General features: G+C 40.6%; 1 protein-coding gene across 1 annotated transcript in view; it reads left to right on the forward strand.

Moving 5' to 3' along the window:
- The first annotated feature begins 1,146 nt into the window (after window positions 1-1,146).
- Window positions 1,147-26,814, forward strand: part of SNAPC3 (small nuclear RNA activating complex polypeptide 3) — a 55,003-nt gene continuing 29,335 nt past the window's right edge. Inside the window, exons 1-3 of the mRNA XM_066257292.1 lie at window positions 1,147-1,489; window positions 2,382-2,459; window positions 22,738-22,822. Of these exons, the coding sequence (XP_066113389.1) occupies window positions 1,173-1,489; window positions 2,382-2,459; window positions 22,738-22,822 (480 nt within the window). The 5' untranslated portion in view covers window positions 1,147-1,172. The remainder of the gene's footprint in view (window positions 1,490-2,381; window positions 2,460-22,737; window positions 22,823-26,814) is intronic.

Raw genomic sequence — 26,814 nt, forward strand, 5'->3', positions numbered from 1 at the left:
CTCTCCGTTCCTGTCTGTCTGTCCCTGTCTATCCCTCTCTCTGACTTACTCTGTCTCTATAAAAAAATAAATAAATAAATAAGTAAAATTAAAAGGTATGTGGTCTCTTTTGGGAGTTGTGAAAATGTTCTCAAATTGTGACTGTTGCACAATTCTATACTAAAAACCATGGAATGAACACTTTCTTAATTTTTGTATTTACTTGCTGATTTTTTGAGAGAGAGTAACAAGATTTGTTGTTCCATTTACTTATGCATACATTGGTTGATTCTTGCATGTGCCCTCCCTGACCAAGCATCAAACCCACAATCTTGGCATAACGGGACAATGCTCAAGCCAGGCTGGAATGCACACTTTAAATGGGTGAAGTATATACTATGTGAACTATATATACCCCAATAAATATATATATAATTAGGGTTTGCTCATTGTGTCTTGCTCCTTCCTTTGGGGCCTCTGGGAGAAGCGAGACAGCTTAGTTCCAATCCTGATTCTGTAACCCAGTTAACTCCTTCTTCAAGACCAACATAGGGACCCTGGAAACACTGTGATTTGTATCAACATACATTAGGGTTAACAATGTATAGGGAGTGTCTGACACACAGTAGACGCTCAATAAACTCTACTGTGTGCGTGTGCAACATTGCATATGAATATATCATATATACACGCGAACATGAGGGCTTTGGAGAAGTCCTTGAGGCACCGGATTTGAAGGGCCGGTGTGTGCTAGATCTCGGCCCTCATCCCCCATCTCTCCCAGGTTCCGGGGCACTGAGGCAGCAGCGCAGCCCACCAACTCTAGAAAGCAAGAAAAGTCCCGCACCCAAGACGGAGAAACAGTAAAGAGCGAGACCCAAGGATGTGTAGAGGCCGCCCCACCAGCAGAGAGCTACGCTACCTGACGTTTGGGGCCGCGAAGCATAAGCGACAAGCTGCGTGGCAGAGAGAACTACCGCTCCTGCACCGCCCCGAGCGGAGAACAATGCGCTCGCCCCTGCACGCGGAGGCTCGCGGCGCCGCTGGCCCGGAGCCTTCCGGGAAATGTAGTGTCTGAAGTTCGGCCTGCGCAGTCCCGCCGCTCACGCCAGGGCCATGTGCAACTACAAGTCCCATCACGCTCCGCAAGGCCTTGATCGTCTTGCTTCTGCAGGGAAGAGAGTGGAGCGAATATGGCTGAAGGGAACCTGGGCATCCCAACGTGCAGTGGGGTTAGCAGTGGGCAGGATCAGGTCTCCAGCAGTGGCGGCTGCAACTTTCCAGAGTACGAGCTTCCCGAGCTAAACACGCGCGCCTTCCATGTGGGCGCCTTCGGGGAGCTGTGGCGTGGCCGGCTGCGCGGGCAAGGGGATTTGTCGCTGGAGGAGCCACCGGCATCCGCGCTGCCAGGGCTGGGACGGGTCGTCGATTCCGACTGGGAGGATGCCGCGGTGGCCCGAGATCTGGGCTGCAGCCTGGAGGCGGCGGCCGAGCTGAGGGCAGTTTGCGGGTGAGTGCAGGGCCGGGGAGCTCTTGCTGCTTGGGGCCAACCTGGGTGCAGCTTTGCCCCTGCGCTCCCCAGGAACCCCCCTTGGGAGGGCCGGGGGTTTACTCCCTGGGGTAGAAGGACCGCCCTTTGAAAGGTTTCAACCTGCGGGAGCTTTCCCGGAACACCGGGAGAGTTCCTGTGAGCGGAATGCACAGTCGCTACGTGTTGGATTGAGAGGACGAGACAGCTGCATAAAAGATTAGGTTTTCTATTCGTTAATTCTTAAAGTGCTCGTTAATGTAGAAAAGCAGTCAGAGTAACAGCGATTTGTAAGTGCCATTGATAATATAGGAACCTTAGTAACGGTGAGGCTGAAAGATTTAACAGGAGAAGTGTTAAAATCTTTTGGGGACATACGGGGGGTGGGGGTATGCTGTTATTGAAAATTTCTCCCCAAGTGCCTTGTTTGGGGTGAAAATGCGAAAATAACTGTACAAATATTTTTCTATCTCCATTTAACACAATGTTAGCCTCTTTTAATTGCCCGCATATGCTTTTTTTTTTTTTTTTTTTTTGATTGATTTTTAGAGACACAGAGAAAGAGGGAGAGAGCAACAGAAAGAGGGAAGCATTCACTTTTTATTATTACATTTAGTTGTCATATGTGCCCTGACCGGGGATGGGACCACAACCTTGGTGGTTTGTTTTGGGTGGACGCTCTAACCTATTGAGTAACCCGCCAGGGATTGTATATGCTTTTACTTACAGAGTATCTGCTTTGAATTCTTGCCTCAGAGCCTCCACTGGATTTTATCTCACTTCGTAATTATTCAGTGATGTATTCAGGGCACCATCCTGACTCACTATGAAAAAAATGCATGATTACTTTTCCTTTTTTTTTTTTTTTTTGCAGACTTGATAAATTGAAGTGCCTTGAGGAAGAGGACGATCCAGAAGTCATACCAAAGGATACTGATCTTGTCACTTTGGGGTATGGAGGACCTTGGTTTTGTTATGTACTATTTATTTAAATACTTTTTAATGTTATATTATTCAAAAGTTGATTGTTGTCATCCCACCCCCTAAATTCAACCATTGTTAACATTTAGTCGTATTTGCTTCAACTGTGTGTTTTTGAAATACCTGCTTTGTGTCTTTTTCTATTACTGAACCCATTCAGTAAGTTCCAGACAATACATAACTCCTAAAAGTACCATTCTCCTACATAATCAGAGTGGTATTATTACAACTAAGGAAATTAAGAATAAATATATACATAACCTATAATAGCCAGTCCATATTCAAATTTGTATTTATTTTAAAATGTGTTGACAGAGGTACAGTAATCTACTTAGATTTCAGGTGCAAGCTGTAAATACTTCAGTAGTGCCTCTCAAACTATCATGTAAAGGACCAGGTTTTTTGTGGGTTTTTTTTAACATTCATTCATTCATTTATTTTTGGGGGGAGGGGAAGCAAGCTCATAGTTGCTTCACTTTAGTTGTTCATTGATTGCTTCTTGTTTGTGCGTTGACCTGGTAAGCCCAGGGTTTTTTTTTCTTTTTTAAGCAGATTTTTATTTTATTTAATTAATTATTTTTTTGTGGCAGAGACAGAGTAAGAGAGGGAGAGACAGGAAGGGAGAGCGATGAGAAACATCAATTCTTCATTGTGGCTCCTTAGTTGTTCATTGATTGATTTCTCATATGTGTCTTGAGGAGGGGACCTACAGCAGACCGAGTGACCCCTTGCTGAAGCAAGCGACCTTGGGCTCAAGCTGGTGAGCCTTGCTCAAACCAGATGAATCCGTGCTCAAGCTGGCGACCTCGGAGTCTCGAACCTGGGTCCTCCACATCCTAGTTCAATGCTCTATCCACTGCACTACCGCCTAGTCAGGCTAAGCCCAGGGTTTTGAACCAGCGACCTCAGCGTTCCAGGTCGACACTCTATCCCTATGCCAACACAGGTCAGGTTTCTTAAAATTTTTAACAGCTCTATACTTTTGTAAAATAGGATGAAAATGAATGACTAGAAAAATGGAATTAAAAGACAAACAGCCTGACCAGGCGGTGGCATAGTGGATGGAGCGTTGGACTGGGATGCGGAGGACCCAGGCTCAAGACCTCGAGGTTGCCAGCTTGTGTGTGGGCTCATCTGGTTTGAGCAAAGCTCACCAGCTTGGACCCAAGGTCACTTACTCAAGCAAGGGGTTACTCGGTCTGCTGAAGGCCCACGGTCAAGGCACATATGAGAAAGCAATCAATGAATAACTAAGGTGTTATAACGAAAAACTGATGATTGATGCTTCTCATCTTTCTTTGTTCCTGTCTGTCTGTCCCTGTCTATCCCTCTCTCTGACTCTCTCTGTCTCTGTAAAAAAAAAAAAAGACAAACATAATAAAAGTCCAAAAATTCAGGCAGGCGTTTTAACTCTGCCTTGGTTTTTTTGTAATAGCTTCCACATCTGTTTCCCTTCTCTGCCGCTGATATTTACATTAGCAACATTTGGAGCACAATAAAAGGCTCCTGCCTTTCCTGGGTCCTGCATTTTTTCCTGATTTATTTATCACACTCTCAACATGCTCATTTGCTAAGAAATTGTCAATGGCTCTACCTTCTTCTATGGACAGATTTCAGACTTCTTACTTAGACATTTGAAGTCTTCCACATATAGCTCAAATTTGCCTTTCTAGATTTATTTTCAACCACTTTCTCTTTCATATGGCCCCTCTCCCATCTGAAACCTTACCCCATCTTTGAAGCCCTAAGATTACAGTACTTTCCACATTACTACAGCCCATCTCTCTCCCTTCAGGAATATATGCATTTGTTATGTCTAGAACTCTAAACATTTCTAAAATGTTGAAAGGCTCATTGGGAATCCAAACTCTTTGATCTGTATATTGCCCTTAAGCCTATTATGCTGCTTTGCTCCAATTGGTGTTCTTTAACTATTGTTGATTGATTGGTTGGATTTTTTTTCTAAACTGCACATCTGATTGTGTCACTCTCTGAAAACCTTTCAGTGGCTCCCAGACAAAAGTCCCTGAGTTCTTAAGTGGCTCACAGGAGTCTCTATAGAACAGATCTTTCTGATCTTTTCAGCTGTCTCTGCAGTGTTCCAGCCACACCATAGTTCTTTTCCAGTTCCTGGAATGTGCTCTCACTCCTGGCCTTTGCAAACAACATACACTGTTCCTAAACCCTGTGGTCTTGCTGGCTTCTACCTATCCTTCAAGTCTCAGCTAAAGGGTAAAGGATTTCATATAGACCCCTTTTATGCTTAGGTAACCCCCATACTTCTTTATTGAGATACTCATCACACCTGTTTAATTTTCTATCTTTCTATTTAGACTTTTTTTTTTTTTTTTTTTTTTAACCAGAGACAGAGAGAAAGTCAGATAGGGACAGACAGACAGGAACGGAGAGAGATGAGAAGCATCAATCATTAGTTTTTCGTAGCGACACCTTAGTTGTTCATTGATTGCTTTCTCATATGTGCCTTGACCGTGGGCCTTCAGCAGACCAAGTAAGCCCTTGCTCAAGCCAGTGACCTTGGGTCCAAGCTGGTGAGCTTTGCTCAAACCAGATGAGCTCACGCTCAAGCTGGTGACCTCGGGATCTCCAACCTGGGTCCTCTGCATCCCAGTCCGACGCTCTATCCACTGCACCACTGCCTGGTCAGGCTCTTTCTACTGAGACTTAAAAGTTTCATAAGTTGTATCTGTCAAACATGCTACTGTATTCCCAATTTCTAGAACTTTGGCATATAATTGGAGTGTCAGAGATACTGGGGAATAAGTGAAATTTTCATAAACTTGAGAAAGTCATTTTTAGAGCTTGATTGATGATTATTATAAACAAAGAATACTGATAGTTATAGTTAATAGCATACTAAATATTTAATAGCATACTAATTGGCTTATCATGATTTTATTAAGCCATGTTAAATAGTAATTTTCAGAGTACTTTATACATTGCTTCTCCTGGCTGTTTACTCCTACTAGATCAGCTGGATCTCCGTGTTTGTCTTATCCCTTCCCTAGGAAGTATGGGTGGTATTAAGATACATAATCTAATGTAAAACAAGTTAATGCAGCATTCCTCACCGAGGATTATTCTGATGTACTTTGAAAACTATTATATTTAAAATAAGACTAATATTAATCTTAACAGAACCACAAATAAATTTGACTTATGCCAAAAGCCAAAATCTGTATCCCTACTCTTTCTCTATACCTTCCGTCTCCTCACCAATAACTTAAAAACATAAAAATAAAAACAGCCTGACCAGGCGGTGGCGCAGTGGATAGAGCATTGGACTGGGATGCAGAGGACCCAGGTTCGAGACCCCAAGGTCGCCAGATTGAGCACGGGCTCATCTGGTTTGAGCAAAAAGCTCACCAGCTTGAACCCAAGGTTGCTGGCTCCAGCAAGGGGTTACTCAGTCTGCTGAAGGCCCGCGGTCAAGGCACATATGAGAAAACAATCAATGAACAACTAAGGTGTTGCAACACACAATGAAAAACTAATGATTGATGCTTCTCATCTCTCTCCGTTCCTGTCTGTCTGTCCCTGTCTATCCCTCTCTCTCTCTCTCTCTGAAAAATAAATAAATAAATAAATAAATACAAAAGCTAAATACACAACCCATTCAATATGGCATAAAATAGATTTCTTGCACTTACTCTTTCCTTTATCTAACAAAGAGGCTACTTTGTTATCATTTTATACACATAAAGCTACTTAGTTATCATTGTACAAACATAAAGGGGAGTAATGTCCGTTGATAGAGATCGATTATCCTTTGATACATCCATGGCAAGTTAAGTAACCTGTTTTCACCACTTTTGAAATTTTTTTTTTAGGTGTTATATATTGATTTTTAGAAAAATTTTTAGAGAAAGTGGGGGGTAAAGCAGGAAGCATCAACTCGTAGTAGTTGCTTCCTGTATGTGACTTGATCAGGCAAGCCCAGGGTTTTGAACTGGCAACCTAGTGTTCTAGGTCGACATTTATCCACTGCGCCACCACAGATCAGCAGTTTTAAAATTTTTTGACTATCTGAAGTAAGTAAATCAGAAAAACCAAGAACTGCATGATTCCATACATTGGTGGGACATAGAAACGAGACTAAGAGACATGGACAAGAGTATGGTGGTTGTGGGGGGGGAGAAGGAGGGAGGGGGGGAGGGGCACAGAGAAAACTAGATGGAGGGTGATGGAGGACAATCTGACTTTGGGTGATGGGTTTGCAACATAATTGAATGACAAGATAACCTGGACATGTTTTCTTTGAATATATGTACCCTGTTTATTGATGTCACCCCATTAAAATTAATAAAAATTTATTTATAAAAAAATTTTTGACTATCTAAAGAGAAGAGATTAATTCCTAGGAATAGGAGAGATAACCATTACTACATGGGTGCTACTGAAAAGTATATGTTATTCTGAGAGCTTCAGCAATATGACTTTTAGTACAATAACAATTTCAGGTAGATTATTCTTTCCTCTTATTTCTTTAGCCAAGAAAGCACTATTCACTGCATCGTTTAAAGTGGTGTTTTTCAATCACTGGTCTGTCAGAAATTTCCTGCCAGTCTGCAAGAGAGTTAACCCTGCTGATGTTGTATGAAGATTATAGACCCAGTGATCTTAGTCGAATTTGCTTATGCTCAGGGTGATTTCTACCTTAGTGGTCTCCAAAACAGTTTTCCTATTTTCACTGGTACCGAAGTGTAAAAAGGTTGAAAACACTGATTTAAAGGATGATAAAGGGGAACTTTAGAGTCCTTCAAGAAAAAGAAAACCACAAAATTGGAGAGCTGTTACCTAACCACCAAAACAAATAACTAAAAAAAAATAGAAAGCACCTCTTTGTTAGAGTGACAATAAATAAAATAGCAGCAGCCAACTTCATAAAACAAAACTGCAAGGAAACATACTGAGAGACACAAGCAATAGGACACTTTAATATACCAATCTCAGCACAAGACAGATCAAATGAAAAGAAAAACATAAGTGAGATAAAAGCTCTAAACAACATAATAGGATATGTTTTATAAGATATGGGAGTTATACACACACACACACAATTTACAACCCAATAATAGAGACCTCCAGTCACATTCACAGAAATTGATTATATATAGGTCACAAAGGAAATACCAATAACTACCACAAAGTAGAAATACCACAAACAACACTGTCTTGATCACAATGTAATAAAATTAGAGGTTCCTAAAAAAACAAAAATCCGGTTGTTCCACTTGGAGATCTTAAAACTTATTAACACATGTACAAAAGGGAAGAACGCTCTGAACTGACAGCATTTTAAAGAAATAGTGACATTGAAAACACTACATACCAGAAAACAAGGAATACATTTAAAGCAGTGATTAGAAGGAAATCTATTGCCCTAAACAATCTATTAAAAGTGAAAAAATAAAAATAAATGAATTAAATTTCCAGCTCAGAAAACTAAAATAAAGGAACTATAAGGAAGGAATTAATAGTGATAAAAGCAGAAATTCATGAGAAAAAGAATAGAAAAAGATGGATCTAATAAAAAACTTGGCTTTTTGAAATAACTAGCAAAATAAGTAAATCAGTGGGTAACTTAAGAAAAAAATTGAAGAAAGCACGAATGTAAAAACTTGAGAGAAATAACCATTGGAACAAGTATTTCAAATTATAAGAGACTACTTTGGCAGGGTTTGACAGCCCACTAGCCACCTGTCTTAACATAAAGGTTTATTGGAACAGCTGTGCATATTTTTTTAAGATTTTAGTTATCAATTTTAATTTTAGAGAGAGGAGATAGAATGGGGGTGGCAGAGGGGAAGAGTGGGAAGCAGCAACCCATAGTAGTTGTTTCTTATATGTGCCTTGACTGGGCTAGCCCAGGGTTTCGAACTGGTAACCTCAGCATTCCAGGTTGATGCCTTATCTACTGTCTCACCACAGGTCAGACTGTTGTTTTGTTGTTTTTTCACTGTGTACTCGTATGCAACTTTATTAGAAGCGTCCTCTTAACATTGTACCAACAACATAACATGAGTAACATCCTCTCTGCCTCCAAACACTTTCCAGTCACTATGGTAACGTTTAAACATGCCTTAAAAATAAGATACAACACAAAAACAAATATTAAGTGCATGAAAAATACAACTCACCATGTTATGAATATTGTAAGTTAAGAGTTATTTATTATAATGTTTATATAGAATGAGAGATAAGTAGCCTATCTCTCAACAACCATAATGCTAAATCAGTGGGAGCCCTGAACTTGTTTCTCTGCAATGAGACGGTCCCATCTAGGGGTAATGGAAGACAATGGCACCGGAAGTGTGTTGCTTATGTCCAGTCTATTCCGTAATTTTGTTTTGGTTGCTGTCACTGCAGAAAATCCTGCTTCACACAAATAGGATGTCGGAAAGAGCAATAGGGTTTTCAGTGCCTTTTTTTAAAATTAATTTTAGTGGGGTGACATTGATAAATCAGGGTGCATATGTTCAGAGAAACCATCTCTAGGTTATTTTGACATTTGATTATGCTGCATTCCCTTCACCCAAAATCCAATTGTCTTCTGTCACCTTCTAACTGTTTTTTTGTGTGCCCCTCCCCTCCCCCAACCCCCTCCCTCTCCTCCCCCTCACCCCGTAACCCCCACACTCTTGTCCACGACTCTGAGTCTCATTTTTATGTCCCACCTATGTATGGAATCATATAGTTCTTAGTTTTTTCTGATTTACTTATTTTGCTCAGTATAATGTTATCAAGGTCCATCCATGTTGTTGTAAATGATCTGATGTCATCATTTCTTTTTTTTTTTTTAAGATTTTATTTATTCATTATGGGGGGGGGGGAGAGAAGGGGGGAGGGGCAGGAAGCATCAACTCCCATATGTACCTTGACCAGGCAAGCCCAGGGTTTTGAACCAGCAACCTCAGCGTTTCCAGGTTGACACTTTATCCACTGCGCCACCACAGATCAGGCTGATGTCATCATTTCTTATGGCTGAGTGGTATTCCATAGTATATATATACCAAAGCTTTTTAATCCACTCGTTCACTGATGGACACTTGGGCTGTTTCCAGATCTTGGCTATTGTGAACAATGCTGCCATAAACATGGGGGTGCATTTCTTCTTTTCAAACAGTGCTGTGGTGTTCTTGGGGTATATTCCTAACAGTGGTATAGCTGGGTCAAAAGGCAGTTCGATTTTTAATTTTTTGAGGAATCTCTATACTGTTTTCCACAGTAGCTGCACCAGTCTGCATTCCCACCAGCAATGCAGGAGAGTTCCCTTTTCTCCACATCCTCGCCAGCATTTATTCTGTGTTGTTTGGTTGATGAGCGCCATTCTGACTGGTGTGAGGTGATATCTCATTGTGGTTTTAATTTGCATTTCTCTAATGATTAGTGATGTTGAACATTTTTTTCATATGCCTATTGGCCATCTGTATGTCCTCTTTGGAGAAGTGTCTATTCATTTCTTTCGCCCATTTTTTGATTGGATTGTTTGTCTTCCTGGTGTTGAGTTTTACAAGTTCTTTATAAATTTTGGTTATTAACCCCTTATCAGACATATTGTCCAATATATTCTCCCATTGTGTAGTTTGTCTTTTTATTCTGTTCTTATTGTCTTTAGCTGTGCAGAAGCTTTTTAGTTTGATATAGTCCCATTTGTTTATTCTGTCTTTTATTTCACTTGCCCATGGAGATAAATCGGCAAATATATTGCTGCGAGAGATGTCAGAGAGCTTACTGCCTATGTTTTCTTCTAAGATGCTTATGGTTTTATGGCTTACATTTAAGTCTTTTATCCATTTTGAGTTTATTTTTTGTGAATGGTGTAAGTTGGTGGTCTAGTTTCATTTTCTTGCAGGTAGCTGTCCAATTTTTCAACACCATTTGTTGAAGAGGCTGTCTTTACTCCAATGTATGCTCTTACCTCCTTTGTCAAATATCAGTTGTCCATAAAACTGTGGGTTTATTTCCGGGTTCTCAGTTCTGTTCCATTGATCTATATGCCTGTTCTTATGCCAGTACCAGGCTGTTTTGAGTACAGTGGCCTTGTAGTATAACTTGATATCTGGAAGTGTGATACCTCCCACTTTATTCTTCCTTTTCAAGATTGCTGAGGCTATTCGTGTTCTCTTTTGGTTGCATATAAATTTTTGGAATATGTGTTCTATATCTTTGAAGTAAGTCATTGGTATTTTAATTGGTATTACATTGAATTTATAAATTGCTTTGGATAATATAGACATTTTAATGATGTTTATTCTTCCTAACCATGAGCGCAGTATATGCTTCCACTTGTTTGTATCTTCCCTGATTTCTTTTATCAATGTTTTATAATTTTCCAAGTACAGGTCTTTAATCTCCCTGGTTAAATTTATTCCTAGGTACTTTATTTTTTTGGTTGCAATGGTGAAGGGGATTGCTTCCTTAATTTCTCTTTCTGACAGTTCATTGTTAGTGTATAAAAATGCCTCTGATTTCTGAGTATTAATTTTATATCCTGCCACCTTGCTGAATTCATTTATCAGGTCCAGTAGTTTTTTGACTGCGACTTTAGGGTTTTCTATATACAATATCATATCATCTGCAAATAATGATAGTTTTACTTCTTCTTTTCCAATTTGGATGCCTTTTATTTCTTTTTCTTGTCTGATTGCTATGGCTAGGACTTCCAGAACTATGTTGAATAAGAGTGGTGAAAGGGGGCACCCCTGCCTTGTTCCTGATCTTAAGGGGATTGCTTTTAATTTTTGCCCATTGAGTAGGATGTTGGCTGTGGGTTTGTCATAGATAGCCTTTATCATGTTGAGGTATGTTCCCTGTATTCCCACTTTGCTGAGAGTTTTGATCATGAATGGGTGCTGGATTTTATCAAATGCTTTTTCTGTATCTATTGAAATTATCATGTGGTTTTTCTCCTTCCTTTTGTTTATGTGATGAATAACATTGATTGATTTGCAAATATTGTACCAGCCTTGCCTCCCAAGAATAAATTCCACTTGATCATGGTGTATGATTTTTTTTTCATATATTGCTGGATCCGGTTTGCTAATATTTTGTTGAGGATTTTAGCATCTAAATTCATCAGGGATATTGGCCTATAATTTTCTTTCTTTGTGTTGTCTTTGCCTGGTTTTGGAATCAGAATTATGCTCGCCTCATAAAAGGAGCTTGGAAGTCTTCTTCTTTCCTCTTGAATTTTTTGAAATAGCTTGAGAAGGATAGGAGTTAGTTCTTCTTTGAATATTTGGTAGAATTCACTTGTGAAGCCATCAGGCCCAGGACTTTTCTTTGTTGGGAGTTTTTTGATAACTGTTTCGATCTCATTTGTTGTAATTGGACTGTTTAGGTTTTCTGATTCTTCCAGATTAATTTTTGGAAGATTATATGTTTCAAGGAATTTGTCCATTTCATCTAGGTTATCTAGTTTTTTGGTGTACAGTTCTTCATAGTATTTTCTTACAATGTTTTGTATTTCTGTTGTGTCAGTTGTTATTTCTCCACTCTCCTTTCTAATTTTATTTATTTGAGTCCTCTCTCTTTTTTTCTTGGTGAATCTGGTTAAAGGTTCATTGATCTTGTTTACCTTTTCAAAGAACCAGCTCCTGGTTTCATTGATCCTCTGTATTGTTTCTTTAGCCTCTATGTCTTTTATTTCTGTTCTGATCTTTATTATTTTCTTCCTTCTACTAGCTCTGGGCTTTACTTGCTGTTCTTTTTCTATTTCTTTTAGATGCAGGGTCAAGTTGTTTGTTTGAGCTTTTTCTAGCTTCTTGAGGTATGCCTTAATGCTATGAACTTCCCTCTCAGGACTACTTTTGCTGTGTCCCATAAATTTTGAATTGATGTATGCTCATTATCGTTCGTTTCTAGGAATTTTTTTATTCTTTGATCTCATTGTTAACCCATTCGTTATTTAATAACATGCTGTTTAGTTTCCAAGTGTTTGAGTATTTTTCAGTTTTTCTGTTGTGGTTGATTTCTAGTTTCATGCCATTGTGATCAGAGAAAGTGCTCGTTTCAGTTTTTGTGTTGTGTTTGATTTCTACTTTCATGCCTTTTTGATCAGAGAAAGTGCTCGATATGATTTCAATCTTCTTAAATTTGTTGAGACTGCTTTTGTGCCCTAACATGTGGTCTATCCTATAGAATGTACCATGAGCACTTAAAAGAATATATATTCTGTTGCTTTAGGGTGAAAGGTTCTGAAGATATCTATAAAATCAAGTTGATCTAGTATGTCCTTTAAGTCTGTTGTTTCTTTGTTAATTTTCTTTCTTGAGGATCTATCTAGTGATGTTAGTGGGGTATTGAAACCCCCTACTATTATAATATTGCTGTTGATCTCACCCTTTAAATCCATCAAAGTCTGCTTTATATATTTAGGTGCTCCTATATTAGGTGCGCAGATATTTATAACAGTTATATCTTCCTGTTGGATTGCTCCCTTTATCATTATGTAGTGACCTTCTTTATCTCTTACTATAGCCTTTGTTTTAAAGTCCATTTTGTCTGATATAAGTATTGCTACCCCAGCTTTTTTTCATTTCTGTTTACATGAAATATTTTTTCCATCCTTTTACCTTCAGTCTATGTGCATTATTTGATTTAAGATGTGTCTCTTGTAGACAGCATATGTATGGGTCCTTTTTTTAAAAAAAATTTTTTTTGTGTGTGTGTGTATTTCTCTGAATTGGAAACAGGGAGGCAGTCAGACAGACTCCCGCATGCGCCCGACTGGGATCCACCCGGCACGCCCACCTGGGGGCGATGCTCTTGGGGCGTTGCTCTGCCACAATCAGAGCCATTCTAGTGCCTGAGGCAGAGGCCACAGAGCCATCCTCAGCGCCTGGGCAAACACTGCTCCAATGGAGCCTTGGCTGCGGGAGGGGAAGAGAGAGACAGAGAGGAAGGAGAGGGTTAGGGGTGGAGAAGCAGATGGGCGCTTTTCCTGTGTGCCCTGGCCGGGAATAGAACCTGGGACTCCCGCATGCCAGGCCGACGCTCTACCACTGAGCAAACCGGCCAGGGCTGGGTCCTGTTTTCTTATCGAGGCAGCTACCCTATGTCTTTTGATTGGATCATTTAATCCATTTGCATTTAAGGTTATTATTGATATGTAGTTGTTTATTGCCATTTTATTCTTTAAAACTGTATTTCTCTTTTGCTATATTCTTTTTCTCCTTTGATCTGGATCCTCCCCTCTCTGCTAAACTCACTTTCTGCCATGCAAGTCTCTCCCGGCTGCTTTTCGCTCCGGGAAGTTGGACAGCCCTTTCCACATTTCCACTTTTCCTACCAGTCTCAATGTGACTTCCTCAGTGTTCCTTGGTTGAAGAGTCCTCTTAGTTTAGTCCAAAGTAGGTTTTTCCAGATGAGAGTTCTTAAAATTAGTTTGTAATCCACTTTGGTTCTGGGAGGTGGTAGTTGGTACGTCTGCCTACTCCATCGCCATCTTGTCTCCCTGTTTTTTTTTGTTTTTTTGGAGGTTTTTTTTGTATTTTTCTGAAGCTGGAAACGGGGAGAGACAGTCAGACAGACTCCCGCATTCACCCAACCAGGATCCACCCGGCACGCCCACCAGGGGGCTACGCTTTGCCCACCAGGGGGTGATGCTCTGCCTCTCCGGGGTGTCGCTCTGTCGCGACCAGAGCCACTCTAGCACCTGGGGCAGAGGCCAAGGAGCCATCCCCAGCGCCCAGGCCATCTTTGCTCCAATGGAGCCTTGCTGCGGGAGGGGAAGAGAGAGACAGAGAGGAAGGAGAGGGGGAGGGGTGGAGAAGCAGATGGGCGCTTCTCCTGTGTGCTCTGGCCTGGAATCGAACCCGGGACCTCCGCACGCCAGGCCGACACTCTACCACTGAGCCAACCGGCCAGGGCCCCTGTTTTGTTTTGTTTTTGTTTTTGTTTTTACATATTGGCTATGGCTGCTTTTGTTCTATAATGGCAACTTGAGTAGCTGTGAAATAGATAATATGGCTTACAACCTAAAATATTTACTTTTTAGAGCCCTGGCTGTTTGGATCAGTGGGTAGAGTGTTGACCCAGCATGTGGAAGTCCCGGGGTTGATGCCTGGCCAGGGCAAAGAGGAGAAGCACCCATCTTCTTCTCCACCTTTCCCCCTCTCCTTTCTCTCTCTCTCTCTCTCTCTCTTCCCCTCCTGCAGCCAAGGCTCTACTGGAGTAGAGTTGGTCCAGGAGCTGAGGACGGCTCCATGGCCTCTACCTCAGGCGCTAGAATGGCTCCAGTTGCAACAGAGCAACACCTCTGATGGGCAGAGCATCAGAGGTGATCCACTGGCATCACCCCCTAGTGCAAGGGTCCCCAAACTTTTTATACAGGGGGCCAGTTCACTGTCCCTCAGACCGTTGGAGGACCGGACTATAAAAAAAACTATGAATAAATCCCTATGCACACTGCACATATCTTATTTTAAAGTAAAAAAACAAAATGGGAACAAATACAATATTTAAATAAAGAACAAGTAAATTTAAATAAACAAACTGACCAGTATTTCGATGGGAACTATGCTTCTCTCACTGACCACCAATGAAAGAGGTGCGTCTTCGAGAAGTGTAGCGGGGGCCGGATAAATGGCCTCAGAGGCCTGCATGTGGCCCGTGGGCCATAGTTTGGTGACCCCTGCCCTAGTGGGCATGCCAGTGGATCCTGGTCGGGCGCATGCGGGAATCTGCCTCTCTGCCTCCCTGCTTCTCACTTCAGGAAAAAAAAATTTTACTTTTTGGCCCTTTAAAAAGGAAAGGTTTACTGAGTCCTGCTCTATAGAAATAAATTTGAAAATACAGGTGAAATAGATAATTTCCTAGGGAATACAGATTACTGAAATTAGCCATATTATAGTCAGAAAATTAAGTAGACCAGTTTTCAAAGAAAAACTGAGAAAGTTATTTGAGGAACTCTCCCACAAAAATTCTAGGTCAGGATAGTTTCACGGGAGAATTCTATCAGACATTCAAGAACCAGATAATGCTAAGGTTATAGGAACTTGAAAAGGAAAAAACAACAAAAAACTTCTTAATTCTTTATAGGAAGCGAACATAACGCTGATACTTAAAGACATCACACAGAAAGAAAATTTGCCTGACCTGTGGTGGTGCAGTGGATGAAGCATCAAGCTGGAATGCTGTGATGGCTGGTTCGAAACCTTCAGGCTTACCCAGACAAGGCACATATGAGAAACTACTATGACTTGATGCTTCCCGCTCTGCCGACTCCCACCTTTCTTTCTCTCTCCTCTCTCTAAAAATCAATAATTAAAATCTTTTTAAAAAAAAGAAAACTTGAGACCAGATCATTCAACACACAGAAAATATTTGTAAACAATCCAACACCATATTAAGAAAACAATATACCAAGACCAACTAAGTTGGTTCAATCTTAGAACATCTATTAATAATATATAGTATATTAATTAATCTAAGGGGGAAAACCATTTGATAATTTCCAGAGATGCTAAGAAAGACTTTAACAGAATTCAGTATCCATTCATGATAAAAACTCTCATGGAAATGGAAATTTTAGGGTTATTACTCTTCTAACATGGTAAAGTATATATACTTTAGATGTAAAGCTAATGTCTTATTTAATAGAGAAGTGAACAGGCATTTCTACTCAGACCTGGAACAAAGCAAGCATGTCTATTATCTTTACTACTTTGCAACATTGCGCTACAGGTATCAACTATGTAATTTGGCAAGAAAAATCAGAGATATAGGAGTAGATAAAAAAAAACAAAAAACTAGCACTGTTTGCAAATGTTATAATAGTATACCTGGAAAATTCTGAAGAAATCAGTGCTCAAACAGGCATGAAACATGAAGAGCAATAATTTCATGTGATAGCAGGATACAAAATTGATATATAAAAAACAATAGCCTTGGCCCTGGCTGGCTGGCTGGCTCAGTGGTAGAGCATTGGCCCTGTGTGTGGAATTACCGAGTTCAATTCCTGGCCAGAGCACACAGGAGAAGCGCCTATCTGCTTCTCCACCCTTCCCCCTCTCCTTTCTCTCTAACTCTCTCTTCCCCTCCTGCTGCCAAGGCTCCATTGGAGCCAAGTTTACCCAGGCGCTGAGGATGGCTCTATAGCCTCCGCCTCAGGCGCTAGAATGGCTCCAATTGCTGTGGAGCAAAGCCCCAAAGGGGCCAAACATCGCCCCCTGGTGGGCATGCCGGGTGGATCCCGGTCAGGCTCATGTGGAGTCTGTCTCTGCCTCCTCACTTCTAACTTCGGAAAAATACAAAACAAAACAAAAATAACCTTTATATATACAAACAGTAAACAATTAGAGGACAGAAGGGTAGGGAAAATCCCATTTACAGTAATCAAAGAGAAGGTTAAATTCTTAGGAATGAATTTAACACGAAATGTGTAAAATTTAGGTAAAGAAAATTTTAAAACACTCCTGAAAAACCCAAAAAGACTTGAAAAATATCCTTTGTTCTTCTAGAATATTAACTATTATAATGATGTCAGTTTTTTCTAAGTTAATTTGTGAATAAAGTGCAATCCTAACAAAAATACTAGAAGTATAATATTATTTTATGGAGCTAGACAGGCTAATAATAAAATTCATATGGAATATATGCAGTAATAACTAGGAAAAATTATGGGGGTGTGGATTGTGAGAGCATAGTAATTTTACCAGATGTTAGAATTTACTACAAAGTCTTTATAATTAAAACAGTAGGGCCTGATCAGGCAGTGGCTGAATGGATAGAGTGTCAAAATGGGACTCTGAGGACCCAGGTTCAAAACTCTGAAATCATCAGCTTGAGCATGGCATCAATGACATGACACCATGGTCGCTGGCTTGAGCAAACGGTCACTGGCTCAGCTACCCCTTGTCCCCACCCCCGTCAAGGCTGTATGAGAGGCAATCAATGAACAACTAAGATGCTGCAACTATGAGTTGATGCCTCTCATCTCTCTCCCTTCCTGTCTGTCTGTCTCTCTCTCTCTCTCTCTCGCTCTTGCTCTTTCTTGCTAAAAAAAGAAAACAAAAAACAGTGAGTACTACCTCTGAATGGCCAAAATGGCCAGTGGAGTGAATAGAAGAGAAAATTCAAGATCAGACTTAGAGAAAATAAAACATACAACAAGAGCTAATAACCCTAATTAAAGGGTAGGGCAAAAGTGTGAGAACATGAAACAGAGTTTATTCTTATATTGTTATTTATTGTATTATTTTCCATACAGATAACTATATACCTACTTTTGCCCCACCCTTGATATTAGACCTTAAAAGTAGGGGGGCAGAGACCAAAAACTCAATAAAAAATGGGGAAAAGACATGAGCCAACAATTCACACATAAAAAATATTCACAGACATGAAAAAATGTTCATACATACTCATAATTAGAGAAATGCAAATTAAATGGCCCTGAGATACCTTTCCTCACTATGGCACTATTAAAAATACGGTACTTCTTTTGATGAGGCTCTGGGGAAACAGGCAAATATTTTTTTTATACATTGCTGATGGAAATACAAATTGTTGCAACCCTTCTTTAGAGAAATTTGGTAGTGCCAAACAGAATTACATAAGTACATACCTCTTGACCTAGTAGCCCCAATTCTAGCAATCTATACTGAAGATATATCTCGAACATTATGAAAATACATCATATATGTTGTATTAATTACAACATTATTTATAATTGCAAAATAGTTGTAATACTGTAAATATACATACAAAGGGGAATGTTGAATAAACTATAAACCATCCACACAGCACAGTGTTACTCTGCAGCTATACTTAATGATGAGGAAGGATGAACCTATATAGAGTGATTGCTAGGAAATACTGGTAAATGAAAAAAGCAAAGCCCCAAAACATATGCTGCCCTTTATGTACAAAAGAATGTTTGACAGGTGTCATTTTAATGTTTCTTATTTACAGATTTACTTTTTTTTTTTTTGTCTGCTCTAAAGTTTTTCCTTTGCCAACTGACAGTGTTAAGTTTTGTCAATAAAGGGCACAGACTGCAGGAAGAGTTTTGCTTCCTGGTTCATTGTGCTGGATTCTGCAGTGCATACAGCTTCCCCAGTACTCAGTTCCTGGAGTGCCCACCAGACATTAGCACCCATCCCCCAGCAGCTTTCCCTGCCACCCCACTCCCACGGACATTTCCCCTAACGAGCTTTTTCTGGCACTCTTGAGGGTGGTTTTCCAGCAGGACTCACTGATGGTGCACCGTAGTGGCTTTTCTGCCATTCAGTGAGTACAGCCATGCCCTTTCCAACAGGTCTGGATCTCAGTCCTGGGGATAGGAAAGGGAGACTTCTTGGGCACTTTTCTCAGACTAAGGGATAGGGTACTCTTATGTCTGACTATTTCTGTATTCTGTAGAGTTCTGTGCTTCTTACTTGCTAATCCCTCATTACTCCAGTCCTCTGTTAAAGTTAATACTTTTTTTAAAAGATTTTATTGATTTTAGAGAGAGGAGAGAGAGAGAGGGAGAAGGTGGGGAGGAACGGGAAGCATCATTTCATAGTGGTTGCGTCTGATGTGCCTTGACCTGGTGAGACCAGGGTTTTGAACCAGTGACCTCAGCATTCCAGGTCCACACTTTATCCACTGTGCCACCAAAGGTCAAGCTAAAGTTAATAATTCTTAGGTTGTTTTCTCTGTTCAAATTACTGTTTACTTTTTTTCCTCCTAACTGAACTCAGACAGATACAGAAAGGAATATAAGAAAATACATAGATACCTGCTTATTTGAACAAAAGAAATGGTAGGGATAAACCAGAACTATAGAGACTAGTTGCCTCTGGGGGTAGAAAGTAAGGAGGGAATGGGGAAGGGTTAGTAGGGACAGAGGAAATGACAAAGTATATTTTTTATAATTTTGACTCTTAGAACCATAGTAATGTTTCACACTTTCACATGCTCCAGAAGTAATCAGACAATTGAAACCAGTCAGGATGTGGGTTGGGCAACCCAAAATAGAATACAAAACCAACAAGTGAGCCTGTGTTACAAATGAATAACGTAATTACATTGAAGAGAAAGGGGAAGAAAGAACTAATCTGAGCACTGTGCAAAAGCATATATTGATTCAGTTTTGTAAGGCTGAAAACAAAAAGAACTCTTCATGAGTCAGTATTTCTTACAGGGGTGTGGGTTAGCAATTCTGAAAATAATGGATTTTAAATAATAGGAGTTGGGTTTCTCATTTGTGGAGAAAGAAATTATAAACAACGAAAGATCGAAGACTAAAATCCTGTGATTTTAGTTTGGGATTGAAAGTATCATTATTAATTCATGGTTTAAAATACATAACAGATAGAAAAACACAGAAATGCAGATATTTGTACATGTGTATACATATGTGCTTCCTGCCTCTCTGCTGAGAAACCCAGAAGCAGTGACTGCAGTAACGATGACGATGCCTACTGCTCAGGCGCTGCTCTCTAAGCACCTTTCTCCGATTAAGGGATTAGGGCTCCCAGTAGAAGTGTTTGATTCCAGGACTGAGATAGGAAAATGGAGGAAGATGATGAGCCTTAGTCCTTGAGCCTCTTATGGTGCCAAAGAGTAAGAACATATTATAAAAAAGAAAAAAATGATGGCTTGTTGAAAAAAACAGGTGCCAACTTGAGGAAGCTTCTAATGGCCAAAGCTAGAACGCTTTAACCCTTTGAGTAGTGAGTTTTTTTCATGCTTGCTGACCCCTGGGAGTGAGTTTTTTTGTTTTTGTTTTTCAAAAATGAAATTAGTTCCAGTTCCAGTTTATTAACTTAAAATCATGTTTGTTTGATAACCAATTTATGGAAACAAGAAGAACATACATTTGCCTCTTTTTTTTTTTGTATTTTTCCGAAGCTGGAAACGGGGAGGCAGTCAGACAGACTCCCGCATGCTCCCAACCGGGATCCACCCGGCATGCCCACCAGGGGCCGATGCTCTGTCCATCTTGGGGCATCGCTCTGCCGCAACCAGAGCTATTCTAGCGCCTGAGGCAGAGGCCACAGAGCCATCCTCAGCGCCCGGGCCATCTTTGCTCCAGTGGAGCTTTGGCTGTGGGAGGGGAAGAGAGAGTCAGAGAGGAAGGAGAGGGGGAGGGGTGGAGAAGCAGATGGGTGCTTCTCCTGTGTGCCCTGGCCAGGAATCGAACCCAGGACTCCTGCACGTCAGGCTGACGCTCTACCACTGAGCCAACCGGCCAGGGCCACATTTGCCTCTTTTTAATGTTGCCTTACACATTTTTAAAATAAAAATTTTTGTACGATCGTACTCTGGATGGTCATTAGGCACAAGAACATACATGAACATTCGTACTGCTCAAAGGGTTATGCAACAAAATGATAGTATTGGATTGTAACCTATATAATAAAATAAGTATCTGTGAGCTTATACTAATTTAAATGATTGGATAAATAAATGGGAGGAAAGAGACAGATCTTTCTCATGATATCAATGAATGTAGAATGAGAGAAATAGAGAAGAACCAGTAGGCATAAACTATAGTAATAAATGTTGCAGACAAAATATACTGTGAATGCTAAAATTTCTGGATGAAAGTTTGGGAAGAAACAAGATTTGCATAGTTTGTTGGGTTTTTTTTAAGATTTTATTCATTGATTTTTAGAAAGGGAGAGAGAGAGGTAGAGGGAGCAAAATCATAGTTGCTTCACTTTAGTTATTCATCTATGGCAGGGGTCCCCAAACTGCGGCCTGCAAGCCGCATGTGGCCCCCTGAGGCCATTTATCTGGCCCTGCCGCACTTCTGGAAGGGGCACCTCTTTCATTGGTGGTCAGTGGAGTACTGTATGTGGCGGCGTCGCTCACGTACAGTACTTCTTCTGGTGACGTGGGACTTGTTACGGCTAGCAGTGACAAATGTGGAACCAGACATTGACCATCTCATTAGCCAAAAGCAGGCCCATAGTTCCCATTGAAATACTGGTCAGTTTGTTGATTTAAATTTACTTGTTCTTTATTTTAAATATTGTATTTGTTCCTGTTTTGTTTTTTTACTTTAAAATAAGATATGTGCGGTGTGCACAGGGATTTGTTCATAGTTTTTTTTATAGTCCGGCCCTCCAACAGTAAGGGACAGTGTATTGGCCCCTGTGTAAAAAGTTTGGGGACCCCTGATCCTATGGCTCCTTGACCAAGCAAACCTGGGGTCTTGAACCAGTGACCTTGCCCCACCAGGTCAAGGCTCTATCCACTGTGCCACCACAGGTCAGGCGATTTGCATAGTTTTAAAGTGTCTCCCCCAAATACTTATGAAATACAAAGGGAAAGTATCTTTCAAGTGTAGGAACCTGGCAGACAAGGTAAACATTGTCAGTAATAAGACTGTTAACATCATGAACCTCATGATGATACATTGAAAGACATCATTCTTCTGGTATTCTTGCCAAAATATATAGGCTTCCTTCAATCATGAGGGAATAGCAGTCAAACCCAAATTGAAGGACACTCCACAAAATAGATTAGAGCTCTTCAGAAGTGTCAAGATTACAAGACAAGGAGAAACTGCAGAACTGTAAAAGACTGGAGGAAAGGGGAGAAGGAAGAAATGCAGTGTGGTGTCCTTGCACACTGGGACAGAAAAAAAATGCATTAAATTTAAGTATTTGTGAAGTTCCAAAAAGGTATATAGTTAACACTGTATTAACATTAACTACCTGGTCTTGATAATTATTCTATGATCATGTAAGATGTTAACATATGGGAAGCCAATTGAGCAATACAGGGGAGCTCTGTACTTTTTTTTTTTTTTTTTTTTTTTTTTTTTTTTTACAGAGACAGAGAGAGAGAGACAGATAGGGAGAGTCAGGCAGGAACAGAGAGAGATGAGAAGCATCAATCATCAGTTTTTCATTGTGACACCTTAGTTGTTTATTGGTTGCTTTCTCATATGTGCCTTGACCGTGGATCTTCAGCAGACCGAGTAACCCAAAAGCTCAACCCAGTGACCTTGGGTCCAAGCTGGTGAGCTTTGCTCAAACCAGATGAGCCTGCGCTCAAGCTGGCGACCTTGGGGTCTCAAACCTGGGTTTTCCACATCCCAGTCGACACTCTATCCACTGTGCCACCACCGCCTGGTCAGGCAGCTCTGTACTATTTTTGCAGCTACTGTTTTTGCAGCTTTTCTTTAAATTTAAAATTAGTTCAAAATAAAAAAATTAAATATTAAAGATGTGTTTGAAGCCCGAGTCAAGAATGTTGAGGTTTGATTTTTCTTGTATCTATAACAGGGTTAGAAAGAGGGTTTTGGAACACCGGGAAGAAACAATAACAATAGACCGGGTCTCCAGACAAGAAACATTTGATTACGAAATGGTAAGTCTCACCTTTTTCACCTTTTCCACCTTTTCCCATGAAACAGTATCCTCTGTCATTGGGTGAGTGTGTGTGATGGTTGGATAGTGGCTTTATATTGGATATGCTTAGTTGAAAGCAAACTAGAGAAGCTTGATTGGGACTGGGAAATAGCAGGAGAAAAAGGCCCTTACAATTCAAATGATGAAAATAGTTTACTTTCAAATCTTGGTCTTTATTTTAGCATTTAATTTGGTCTTGGTCTCTGTGTTTGGCTAAATTCATGCCTTATCACCTCCCTATTCCTGGTATTTTTATTCTGCTCCTGATTTTGGTTTAACCACTTTTTTTCCTAATACATCATATCTTATGTAAAATCCTTAGAAAAATTTAGGAAGATGAGTAATGAGGAATTAAGTGTTAGTAGATACAGTGAGTTTACTCAGTACATATTCTTGAAAACCTACTATGTACCAGGCATGGTATTGGGCACTTAATAGTGTATAGAAGCATTTATTGTCTCTCCCACGTTTTTTTGTGTGTTAAAATTTATATAACATATTTTTAAAATATATATGTAACAAAATTTACAGTTTTTAACCATTTTTTTTTCTTTTTAAGTGATAGTAGAGGAGATAGTAAGACAGACTTCTGCATGCACTCCAACTGGGATCCACCGAGCAACCCACATCTGGGCCCAATTCTGTAAGCAGTCGAGCTATTTTTAGTAACTGAGGCTGATGCCCTCAGACCAACCAAGCTGTCCTCAGCACCTGGGGCTGAGTGCTTGAACCAGTGGAGCCATTAGCTCTTGGAGGGTAAGAGGGAGGATAAGATAAGCAGATGGTCGCTTCTTTTGTGTGCCCTGACCAGGAATCAAACCCAGGATGTCCATATGCCAGGCCAATGCTCCATCCACTGAGCCAGCCAGCTAGGGCCTGTTTTTTTTTTTGTTTTTTTTTTCTTTTCATTTTTCTGAAGCTGGAAACAGGGAGAGACAGTCAGACAGACTCCCGCATGCGCCCGACCGGGATCCACCCGGCACGCCCACCAGGGGCGACGCTCTGCCCACCAGGGGGCGATGCTCTGCCCATCCTGGGCGTCGCCATGTTGCGACCAGAGCCACTAGCGCCTGGGGCAGAGGCCACAGAGCCATCCCCAGCGCCCGGGCCATCTTTGCTCCAATGGAGCCTTGGCTGCGGGAGGGGAAGAGAGAGACAGAGAGGAAAGCGCGGCGGAGGGGTGGAGAAGCAAATGGGCGCTTCTCCTGTGTGCCCTGGCCGGGAATCAAACCCAGGTCCTCTGCACGCTAGGCCGAGGCTCTACCGCTGAGCCAACCCGGCCAGGGCTAGGGCCTGTTTTAACTACTTTTAAATTTTTATTTAAGTGTCATGTGTATTCACAGTGCTTTGTAATCATCACCAGAATCTTCCATCATCCCAAACAAATTTTATACCCATTAAATAACTCCCCATTTTCTTATCCTCTACCCCTAATAACCTATGTTCTATATTCTCTCTATATGAATTTGCTTATTATAAATACTTTATATACCGTATTTCCACATGTATAAGACAATCCCATGTATAAGACGCATCTTAATTTTGGGGCCTAAAATTTGAAAAAAATGTATTACATGAAGTTATTGAACTCAGGTTTTCTTCATCATAAAATTCATACAACTTATCATTGTCAAAACTCCCATCCATTAGCTTGTTCTCATCTATGTCTTACTAGAAAGCCCAGCGGTCATACGAAATGACCGCTGTTCTAGATATTATAAATTGTAATTAAAATGATTTGTGCAGAGGTGTCTGCTAATTCAAACTGAATTACCCAGGGCAGGCGGCGAGGACGCCTCTTTGCTTACTGCCCCACGGGGTTTCCCCCTTCTACTTGCTTAATTGCTTAAAGTAGAGTGCAATGAAGGAAACCACTGGCGGTACATTTCTTAAGAGCCACTGCTAGTTCAATAAATAAAGGTGATTTAAATAATAAAATGTTAATTCACATGTCAAAGATCTCTTTGTACACAACATTTCTTGTGTAGATCTTTCCATCATTTTTAAGCTCACCTTGCAGAGGACCATCAATTATTTTTAATTTTATGTCCGTTCTTTCACGAACTCTTGAACAGGCAACATAAAGTTGACCGTGTCCAAATGCAGGCTCAGGTAAAAAAATGCCAACACGCTTAAGCATTTGGCCCTGAGACTTATTGATGGTCATAGCAAAGGCAAGTTTTACAGGAAATTGTCTACGTCTCAATTGAAACGGCAACCCTGTTTGAGATGGAGCCAAATCAATTCTTGGAATGACATGTATTTCACCTTTAGAGGAGCCAGTCAAAGACTTAGCTATTATGACATTATTTTTCAATTGGAGAACCTCTAGTCTTGTACCATTGCAAAGACCCCTTCTGGTGTTAAGATTTCTTAACAGCATAATAATTGCTCCAATCTTTAACCTCAATTTGTGAGGTGGCATGCCAGAAGGCGGGACTATTTGAATGCCGTGGCAACTTCACCCCATTGGCTAGTACAGTTACGCAAGCAACCAATAAGCTATAGGCGACAAACAGACACTTAAGCCGCATATAATAAAGATGATGAATCACTGTCTTCAACAATGAGCGCAAAAGCAAGCATGAAAAAGTGAGAAATGCAAGTAAAAAAACCCCACATCGGCCTGACCAGGCGGTGGCGCAGTGGATAGAGCATCGGACTGGGATGCGGAGGACCCAGGTTCCAGACCCCCGAGATCGCCAGCTTGGGCACGGGCTCATCTGGTTTGAGCAAAGCTCACCAGCTTGAACTCAAGGTTGCTAGCTCGAGCAAGGGGTTACTCGGTCTGCTGTAGCCCATGGCAAAGGCACATATGAGAAAGCAATCAATGAATAACTAAGGTGTTGATTGCAGTGAAAAACTGATAATTGATGCTTCTCATCTCTCTCCATTCTTGTCTGTCTGTCCCTCTCTCTGACTCTCTCTCTGTAAAAAAACAAACAAAAAAAAACAAACACCACATCCACTGTATAAGATGCACTCAGTTTTTAGACCCCAAATATTTCAGGAGAAAGTGCGTCTTATACATGGGGAAATGCGGTAAGTGGAATCATGCTATATTTGTTCTGTGTTTGGCTTATTTTACTTAGCATTATATTTTTAAAGGCTCATCTATGCTGTAGCTTGTATCAGAACTTCATTCCTTTTGGTACCTGAATAATATTCGATTGTATGTTCATCCATCTTTGATGGACATTTGGTTTTTTCCCACCTTTTGGCTATTCTAAATAATGCTTTTGTGAACATTAGTGTCCAAGTATCTGAGTCTGTTTTCAGTTCTTTTCAGTATATACCTAGGAGTGCAATTGTTTGGTCATGTGGTAATTCTGTTTTAACATTTTGAGGAACCACCAAACTGTTTCCTACCGTGGCTCCATCATATTACCTTCCCATCAGCAATGAAGGGAGGATGTAATTTCTCCACATTCTTGTCAACACTTGTTATTTTCTAGTTATTGATAATAGCCATGCTATTGGGTGTGAAGTGGTATCTTGTTATGTCTTTGACTTGCTTTTCCCTAATGATTAGTGATGTTGGGTATCTTTTCATGTATTTATTGATTATTTGTATATCTTCTTTGGAGAAATGTCTATTAAAATTTTTAATTTTTTTTTTAAACGGGGACAGAGAGAGTCAGAGAGAGGGATAGATAGGGACAGACAGACAGGAACGGAGAGAGATGAGAAGCATCAATCATCAGTTTTTCATTGCGACACCTTAGTTGTTCATTGATTGCTTTCTCATTTGTGCCTTGACCGTGGGCCTTCAGCAGACTGAGTAACCCCTTGCTTGAGCCAGCGACCTTGGGTCCAAGCTGGAGAGCTTTTTTTTTTTGCTCAAGCCAGATGAGCCCGCACTCAAGCTGGCGACCTTGGGGTCTTGAACCTGGGTCTTCCGCATCCCAGTCCAACACTCTATCCACTGCACCACTGCGTGGTCAGGCCTTT

This window comes from Saccopteryx bilineata, chromosome 2, assembly GCF_036850765.1.
Source record: "Saccopteryx bilineata isolate mSacBil1 chromosome 2, mSacBil1_pri_phased_curated, whole genome shotgun sequence".
NCBI classification, from domain to species: Eukaryota; Metazoa; Chordata; class Mammalia; order Chiroptera; family Emballonuridae; genus Saccopteryx; species Saccopteryx bilineata.